Here is a 9,927-nt window from a genome sequence, read left to right on the forward strand (position 1 = left end):
TGTTCTTCACTTCTCTCGCAATAACACTCTTACCAACCTTGGTTCCTGAAGATTGAGTAATTTAGGAATTAGGGTTCTGATAATTGAGTTTATAAAATGCAGCGACCAAATAAATAATTAATTTTAAAAATAATTTTACAAAATGATTTAATTGTTTTCATTGTTTAAAAATGATTTAGAAATAACATAATTTACAGAGTCTGACGTGGAAGATAAAATACATTGTCATGTCAGTAAATGAACAGCCATGTGGAGGGGGACTACAAAAATCCCAAGTTATGTAAAGGTTAGGGATTTGAAAGCTGACTTTTAAAATGGGGGGTTTGAAACTTTAAGAAACTCAAAATAGGGGGACCAAAAGTGCATTTAAGCCAAAGTTTTTTTATGGCATATGACCTAATCTATTTAATTAAATAGACTTATAAAAAAATCTAGATATTTTCTATTTAAAAAAAGTCTGACTTAAACTGAGCCTATATAGGCTAGACTGTAGGCCCTATCGGTTGGCCTTGTTTCGGTACAGATTGTAGATGATACATTAGATTTGGATATGAGTATAAATGCTGAGCCTCAAAATCTCTCTCTTCCTACTTTACCAATATACCATTTGAAAACCGAATTCTAAATTTCACTTATTTAAATTCTTAATAACTGAAATGTGTTTTCACTTTTTTTTATAAATAATTCTTTTGCTTATAATCAAAGAGTACATGAATTAGGATTTGGATCATCTCACACTCTTATGTGATGAACCCTATATTCAAATACAATTCAGAAGCTAATATAAAATTTCCAAGTTGAGTGAGCCATAGATAACCTCTTATTGAAACACACGAACATGATTGTACAGTGTGAAGTAGGAATATCATAAAGAGATAAGAAAATGGCCAAGTAGAAGTAGTGACGCCTTAAATTCTAATATAAAGCACACTAGTATATAGTCAATTAAAACATAAGAAAGTACTTGTAACTTATATACCACTAACACAGCAATCTCTAAGAGAAATGGAACTACAATTGTCTTAGGCAGCAATAGTGGCAGTTTCAAAAGACTTGTTCTCTAGCTCAGTAGAGACAGCAGTGATATTTTCTGAAGGCTTGTTATCAGGCTCAACAGAGACAATAGCTGTAGCTTCTGAAAGCTTGCTATCAGGTTCAACTTCAGTTGCAGTTTCTACGGGCTTATTTCCAGGCTCCACCCAGAATTCAGTTTTCTTTCCAGTTTTGGAAACAGTGTCAAAAACATCTTGTGGCTTCACATTTCCTTTCACAGTCACATTTTGTTCCTTCATATCAATCTCAAATGATTCTACACCTGTAAACAACAAAACTGTCACATTAATATCATATTTATTGTCTGAAATCAACTCATGTTATCAACAATAGTACCTTCCATTTTTTCCAAAACTCTATTGACTGCACCAGAACAACCTGAGCATGACATTTTTACTTTGAGGACAACAGTCTGCAATCAGAAAGCATAGAAAAAAATCACAAACTATTATCCTAAACAATAAATGGAAGATAAAGATAATGAGAAAAAACAAGCATGGAATCACAAAAAAAAGGTTAATTAAGCACCTCAGAATCGAAGACATGGTTATGCTATGTGTATGAAAGAAAAGTGAAGGCTTTGTGGTAAATGCTAATGGAAGTAATGCCTTTATATTGAAATCAATGTGTTATATATAGATGTTTTGCAAAGGAATACACGAAATTATTTTGCAGTACAAGAAATAGGTGAACTGAATAATCAAAAGATTTTTTTGCAGTACATCAAGTACAACTGGAGCAAATTCCAATGCTTCCTTTTCAAGCAAAAAATTGTTGTACTTCACAATTCAATTCTAATTCTATTTCCAACTCTTGCTTGTAGTACACAAGTACATATCTCTTTGATGAAAAATGTGGTTATGAATGAATGTATGTTCAGTTAATTAATTAGTTCTCAATGTTACTTAACTTAAAATTGATAATGATGGTGTTAGGGTTTTATCCTTGAATTAGTAGGACAAGGGAATCCTCCTTAGAACAAATAGAAAGAAGAGAGATTTTGATAATTATTTGCTTGTTATTCAATTGCAATAACAGTCTTAATTTATAGCCACAGAGCATAGAAATCTAATGGCTGGTACAATGTCAGATCCACAATTCTAGGAGTGGAGGATCTATGACAGCTAATAAAATCTAAATGCAAATCTTAACAACTTTAGGAATCTTCTTATTTCTTCTACTTGTCGTGCAGCAACTTAGACATAATCCTTCATTCTTTTGGGCTTGTGAATTGTTCTTTTGGGCCTATTTGTTGCTGCTGTTTCTGGGCCTGGTTTGTTGCTAACATCCCCTGGTGCATCGGAAAACACCTTGTCCTCAAGGTGGTATTCAGAACAGAATAAATCAAATGGTTCCCAGCTAGTGTCTTCTGGTGCTAAGCCAGCCCATTGAACTAGAGCCATTTTCACAGGGGGATCAATTGAGGTGTCAAGTTTTGTGTCAAGAATGGAAAGCGGAATGAGAATAGGGTGGTTGTCTATTGACAGAGGTGGAATTGTGGCGGTAGTTGGTATGGGACCATGGTGTTGTTTTAGAAGTGAGCAGTGAAAAACAGGGTGTATTTTGCAATTGGAAGGTAGGTCAAGTTTGTAAGCTACTTTGCCAATTTTCTGTAGGATTTTGAAGGGTCCATAGAAACGCTTGGAGAGTTTGGTATAGGTTGTATCGGTGGCTGTTTTCTGTCGATAAGGGCGGAGGCGGACGTAGACAAATGTGCCTTCATCAAAATTAATGTCACGCCTATGTTTGTCAGCTGAGAGTTTCATGGTGAGTTGAGATTTATGTATTTTGGCACGTAACTTTGTAATGAGTTGTTGTCTAGTAGTGAGGAAGGAATCAACAGCTTCAATGGGAGAGTTGCCTTGGATATATTGAGGGATAGATGGAGGTTCCTTTCCGAATGTGATTTGATATGGGGTAAGGCCAGTTGATGAGTGGATGGATGTGTTATGAGACCATTCAGCAAGTGATAGATAATTAGACCATTGGGACGGTTTGTGGTGCACAAAAGAACGAAGATATTGTTCTAAAACTCTATTGAAAACTTCTGTTTGACCGTCAGTTTCGGGATGGTAGGCGGTGCTCATACGTAATTTGGTGCCGCATAAAGAAAATAGTTCACGCCAGAATTTGCTGATGAAGAGTGGATCTCTATCGGAGACAAGGCTGCGAGGCATTCCATGTAATTTGCAGACAGTATCAAAGAATATGGATGCAATCTTATGAGCAGTATAGTTCGGGACTAGGGCAGCTAGATGCACACCTTTAGAAAGGCGATCAACTACTACAAGAATGGCATTGTGACCCTTAGAAAGCGGCAAACCAGTGATGAAATCAAGTGAAAGGTCCTCCCAAATGGCATGAGGGATAGGTAGAGGTTGTAAGAGGCCTGGGGTTTTCTTTGTTTCGTATTTGACTTGTTGGCAGATGTGGCAATTTTTTACAAATTGTTTGACATGGTTTCTCATTCCTTCCCACCAAAAATTTGCTTGTAATCGGCCAAGAGTTTTAGTGAAACCCATGTGACCAGCAGAGGGAGAGCTGTGGAATTCTTCAAGTAAGGTATTACAAAATGAGTTTGAAGGGTTGAGCCAAATACGATTCTCATATAGAATAAGGCCTTGGTGTATTTTGTATTTGGGAAACATGGATGGCTGTTGTGATATTTGGTTGTATAGGGAGGTGAATTGGGTGCTAGCAGCCAATGCTAGTTTGAGTTGCTCTAAAAAAAGAAAATGAGGCATAGAGAGAGAGAGATGCGTACCTGAGGGTGTCTCTGAAATGCGGGAGAGTGCATCGGCAACTACATTTGTTTTTCCATATTTGTATTGAATTGTGTAGTTGTATCCCATGAGTTTGGCAAGGTAAACTTGTTGTTCTGGGGTTTGAATTACTTGTGTAAGTAACTCTTTAAGGCTTTGGTGATCGGTGAAAATCGTGAATGTGTGTCCAAGGAGGTATTGCCGCCATTTTTTAACGGCAGAAGTGATGGCGTGTAGCTCACGAATAAAGGTTGATGCTCTTTGGAGTTTTGGGCAAAAAGGTTTGCTAAAAAAGGCTATGGGGTGAGAGTTTTGCATCAATACGGCTCCCATGGCAATGCCAGATGCATCTGTTTCAAGCACAAAAGGTAGGTTAAAATCAGGGAGGGTTAGAGTTGGGGCAGTTGTCATGGCTAGTTTGAGGGCTTTGAATGCAATGGTAGCTTCAGGGTTCCATATGAATGAGTCTTTTCGGAGTAAGGCGGTGAGGGGTGTTGCAATTGCAGCATATCCACGAATGAATTTGCGGTAGAATCCAGTTAAACCAAGGAATCCGCGTAGGGCAGTGATTGTGGAAGGTATTGGCCAATCAAGAATAGCTTGGATTTTTGAAGGTTCAGGTTTAACTCCAGAAGCTGATACAATATGGCCCAGATATTCCAAGCTGCGTTGAGCAAGAATACATTTGGATTTTTTCAAAAAATATTCTTCTTTCAGGAGGGTGGTGAGCACTTGTTCAAGATGAATTAAATGTGCCTCGAGAGAAACGCTGTAGACGAGAATATCGTCAAAGAAGACAGTGACAAATTTGCGCAGATATGGTTGGAGTAAGGTGTTCATGGCAGCTTGGAAGGTAGATGGAGCATTGCACAGGCCGAATGGCATAACACAGAATTCATAGTGACCTTGGTGAGTGCGGAATGCGGTTTTTGGTATATCTTTAGGATGCATCCGGATTTGATGAAAACCTTGGCGTAAATCCAGTTTAGAAAACCAAGAAGCGTTGCCCAATTCGTCAAGTAGTTCCTCAATAGTGGGCATCGGAAAGTGTTGAAAGTATTTTTGGGTAAATATTTTCGGTAATATATCGTATCCACAGGGATTGGTTAATATCACTGCCGTTCTATAGTTGTTTATTTTGAGTTGGGAAAATTGAGTTGGTTTGTTTTATAATTCTAATAATATCAAAAGTAAACAATAAATTAAAAGCGAGTAATGAACTGTTGTTAACGATTAGAGAAATATGTTGAACCTTAGGGTTCATCAATCTACTCCTATACAATTATTACTTAATTCACAATTGAACAATATTTTAAATCATTATCTTCACTTATCCTCAAATAAGATTCCATGTCTGCAAATCAAATTAGATAACTTTTACCGGTATGAGATTCGATCTCTCCAAATATCAATAACGATAATAGTAATTAAGAACGATAATTATGAAAACCCAATTACAATTCCATCTCTGCAAATTGCAATTGAATCAACATAGTAACCTAGGGCAAAAGTTAAATCCTTTCTTTCGATCAAAGATTCAACGATAATTTAAGAATAAAAACAAGATTTCTTATTGATAATGAATTCAAATAATTGTTCACAGGAATTAATTAATGGTATTGTATATTCATAGGTTAACTACTACCTTAGATTCAACAAGAGGGGTTTGGCTCTCCATAGACATGAAAAAAAAACACAAAGATTAATGGAAGAATTCATCTTCATCAAAGGAATGTCTTCGCTTGATAGAGAATTGGTCTTCAATTGATGATTGTGGCTGCACCTTCAGATTGCTCTCCTAATTTCGCTCTTCCCAAAGTTCTTTTTCTCTTGGAAGCTAGGGCTTTTAAATAGAAGTTTTGGGCTTTTAACGCCGAGGCCGCGGCGCGGCATCGGACTGGCGCGGCGCGCTCACAAACAGAAACTTTGGCGCGGCGCTGACTAGAACTCCCGCGGCGCGCCCTTAAACAGAGATATTCTCGCGCTGCCTCACAGGACTTCCGCGGCGCGCCCTTTGCAATTTCCATCTTTTTCTTCTGCCTTTGAGACTTCCAGCTCTCTTTACTCCTCATGTTCTTCTCAAGCTTCAATTCAGCTCTAAACCTGCAACAACAACACCCACAAGTGATTCGATTTGCTTTACGCACGAACTAAACTTGTTCAGTTTAATTCTTAACAAAAACCTATGGATTTATCACAATTTGCATTGATTTGGAGACTAAATTACTTCTATTAACACATGAATTTACCATTAATTTACTCCTAACAAACTCTCCCCAACTTAGAGGTTTGTTTGTCCCTAAACAAAATTACTTACCTCCAGCAAAGTCTACCGACAATCATGCAACAGGTTTTTCAAAAAGTTTTTCTCAAGTGGTTCAATACAGTAACTAAGTCAAATACTCCTCTTCTACCTGCAAACTCAGAATATACACATGAAACAAACTTTGAAAGCAAATTACCTCCAGAAGTTCAAAACACGACACCATTGGAATTGAATCAGCACTAATCACTCTCATCAAAAAGTATGATGACTAAAAGAGGGGTTAAACACTCATCCAATCAATTAAGTCAACAAAGATCCATATCATACGTTCACCAAATTGTTAGCATCAAGTTTTGTGGAATCTGAGAATCAGAAGGTCTTTCTAGGGTTGTAATGCGGTTTAGATTCAAAGAAAAGAAGATAATCAAGGGTTGTTCCTAATCTAGGGAAGCATCCAAATCATAAATCATTCCTTCTTCTCTATACTTTAATTCTCACCCATTCATCTCTTTTCATTCGTAGCTCAGTGTTTCTTTTTCTTTGCTTTTTCCTTTTTTTTCAACAACTGTTTAGATTCAAACGTTGTTACTTCTCTTTTTTTTTTTCAAGCTACGACTTTTTTCTTTCACCGCTTACCATAAGTACTTACTCTTCTTTTGAATATGACTCTCCCCAACTTGGAGATCAACCTGTACTCAGATTATATGAATGCTCCCCTACTTTCTAAAAAGGGTTAAAGAGAAAACACATCACCAAATTTTATGGTTGATGATCCAGAACAAAACTTTTATTGAGATCAATACTCACCAGGTATTTTCCTTGGTGCATATTATGATGCTTATCTTGACCTCAGGCTCAAAGAATGGTTAGCAAAAAGATCACACTCTCACAGAAGAAAATAAGTTTTACGTTAGAATAGGCTAAAAGAACTCTCAGATTCAAACAATTGCCTAAATCACTTTCACAGATTTCCACAGACGATGCAACAACCGGTTTAGCATGATACAAACACGTCAAAATAATTGATGGTCTCCTGCATATAGTAAACAATGGAAAGCTTTCCTCACAATGGTTAAGGCTAAGCTGATCCAATAAACAATGTACCATAAAGAACTTCTGACAGTATTTACTAACACCTTAAGTTTCATTGCACACATTAAGAGTTTGAGTTTGAAAATTCATACCTGCTTTGTTACTTTATTGAAAAAGTAAGTGAAAACTTCAAAAAAAAAAATTTCAAAAGGTTTCACTCACTACCACTTTCACGCATGTTGCTCCATTGTTGGTACTTTGCTTGAGATTTTCATTATGTTGTGGAACTACTCATTCTAAACTGGGGACAAATAACAAACATAAAAGCATAAAATTGAAAAATGCAAAAGAGTAAATCCACCCCTAAACTTGAACTAAACATTGACCTCAATGTTTCAGAACAAGCCCGAGAGGGTTGACTCACAAAGGGTATTGCCATATCAATTGCTTCCTCCTAGCTTTCACCAGAAAGGTTCCCTTATTATTTCCTGAAATAAAAATAAGCAAAACAAAATAAAACATTAGCAGAGTGGGTTACCTCCCACGAAGTGCTTCGTTTAACGCCGTTTGAGCTCGACGGTCAACGCTTTCAAGGAACTAAAAATGGTGCATGTTGCTCCACTCCCCCGAAGTAATCTTTCAACCGTTTTCCATTAACGGTCCAACTCTCATTTGTCTTAGGATTCTCTACCACAATGGCTCCATAATTGCATACCTCTTTTACCACAAATGGTCCCGGCCATTTTGACTTCCCTTTATTCGGAAATAACTTGAGTCCTGATTTGCACAAGAGCACCTTTTTTCCAACTTGAATTTCTTTGTGGCTGATGTTTGTATCATGAGATGCTTTCATTTTTTTTTTTAACTTGATTCTCAGCATCTTTGAGTTCTTCTTCGGTGGCATCAATTTGGAAACTATCCTTCTTGTTCTTAGGATGCTTCTTGGCTTCGAAAAGATTAAACTTTACCTCTTCATCTTGTACCCTTACTTTCATGATCCCCGCATCCATATCAATCATCATTCGGGCGGTTTTCATGAATGGTCTTCCAAGAATTAATGGTACCTCATGATCTTCCTCCATGTCAACTACCACAAAATCCACCGGGAAAAAGAATTTGTCTACTTTTACTAGCAAATCTTGAACCACTCCATATGGTGAGGTGATAGACTTGTCGGCTAATTGCAATATCATCCTAGTAGGCTTCGTCACAATATTCCCTAATTTCTTGACAATGGATAAAGGGATTAAGTTGATGCTAGACCCCAGATCAATCAACCCGTCACTAGTGAAGTTACCTCCAATATTTAATGGCAAAGTGACTCGTCCCGTATCGGGTTCCTTTCTTGGAGTAGTTCTTTGGATTATGGCACTACACTGGGCATCAAGCAACACGGTCTCCTCATCTGTGTACTTCTTTTTCTTTGTGATTATATTCTTTATGAATTTAGCATACTTGGGCATTTGCTCCAATGCTTCGGCAAATGGAATATTTATATGAAGTTGTTTAAATATGTCCATAAACCTTGCATGTTGCCTAGAATTATCTTAAACCTGAAGATGTAGAGTGGTCTGTATGCCAGTCGGTATCTGAAGGTGGAAGATGATTGAACACTAGAATACCAAGAAATTTGCCCTATTTGCAGTAGGGACTTTTGTCGGAGATGGGCTTGTAGATGCCATCTGGTAGTTGTTGGAGTATGGATTGTTGCGAAATTTCTGCCTTTGCCGTCTTCTCTTTTTTGTTTGAATGTTTGAGGAACCGTCAAAGGTGTCGACTCAAATCTGTGCTGGGTTATTTAAGGAACCGTCGAAGGTATCGACTTAAATTTGAAACATATCATTGAGGCACCGTCAAAGGTATCGACTCAGATATGCAGATAGATTGTATAAGGAACCGTCAAAGGTTTCGACTTATACCTGAAGTGTGTCGTTAAGGAACCGTCAAAGGTGTCGACTTAACTTTTGATGTGGGTTGTTAAGGAACCGTCAAAGGTATCGACTTAACTCTGAAGCATATCATTGAGGCACCGTCAAAGGTATCGACTCAGATATGTAGATAGATTGTATAAGGAACCGTCAAAGGTATCGACTTATATCTGAAGTATGTTGTTAAGGAACCGTCAAAGGTATCGACTTAACTCTTGATATATTAAGGAACCGTCAAAGGTGTCGACTTAATACTTGAAAATAGAGGTAGTAGTATCCTGAAAAGTAAAGGTTAGTTTTCTTATGCCATGATGCATGTGTTTATGTAATGAATATCTCAAAATAAATGAGAAACTTCGTATGTTATGGATTTGTTATGCAGTGATGTATGCGATGTATGTTTGTGTCATGTGGTATGCGAATATGATTTATGTTATCTTCGTCGAGAAAATAAATCTCCAGGTCTTTGTGTTTTTGATATTTGATTTCGTCTTGAAGATGCTCAGCTGGGGATTTATAATTTCTGCTTGGGGATGATTAGTAACTTGATATTCCCTGATTGGGATACAGAGAAAATAGGGATGTAAAACATGCTGGGGAGTCATGCCTTTGTTGTCGGAAGACATCTTCTTAATGATTGCTCTGTGGGGATATATCCATGTCAATTGATTTGCAGGAGGATTCTTTGACTACCTCGGACATTGTCTCTTTGCCTTTCCTACTAATAATCTAATGGATATTCTTATGGAAGAAGATAAATGATAATCTCATTCATATGCATATGTTCATTCAAAAATTATCATTGGACGTTTGCGTATTCGAAAAGACAAAAGAAAATGAATTTGAAAGAAAGAAGTAAATTGTATTGAGAAGAGCCATAAATAGG

At 37.2% G+C, this 9,927-nt stretch overlaps 1 protein-coding gene across 1 annotated transcript; it reads right to left on the reverse strand.

The window, feature by feature from the left end:
• Window positions 1–784: 784 nt before the first annotated feature.
• Window positions 785–1,619, reverse strand: LOC131611218 (copper transport protein ATX1-like). The gene is made up of 3 exons (XM_058883309.1): window positions 1,582–1,619; window positions 1,390–1,465; window positions 785–1,315 (listed from the first exon to the last, which is right to left on the reverse strand). Exons 2-3 carry the CDS (start codon window positions 1,442–1,444, stop codon window positions 1,023–1,025), a joined length of 348 nt encoding a protein of 115 aa, XP_058739292.1. The 5' UTR covers window positions 1,445–1,465; window positions 1,582–1,619; the 3' UTR covers window positions 785–1,022.
• Between the last annotated feature and the right edge of the window lie 8,308 nt (window positions 1,620–9,927).

Source organism: Vicia villosa, linkage group LG6 (genome assembly GCF_029867415.1).
Source record: "Vicia villosa cultivar HV-30 ecotype Madison, WI linkage group LG6, Vvil1.0, whole genome shotgun sequence".
NCBI classification, from domain to species: Eukaryota; Viridiplantae; Streptophyta; class Magnoliopsida; order Fabales; family Fabaceae; genus Vicia; species Vicia villosa.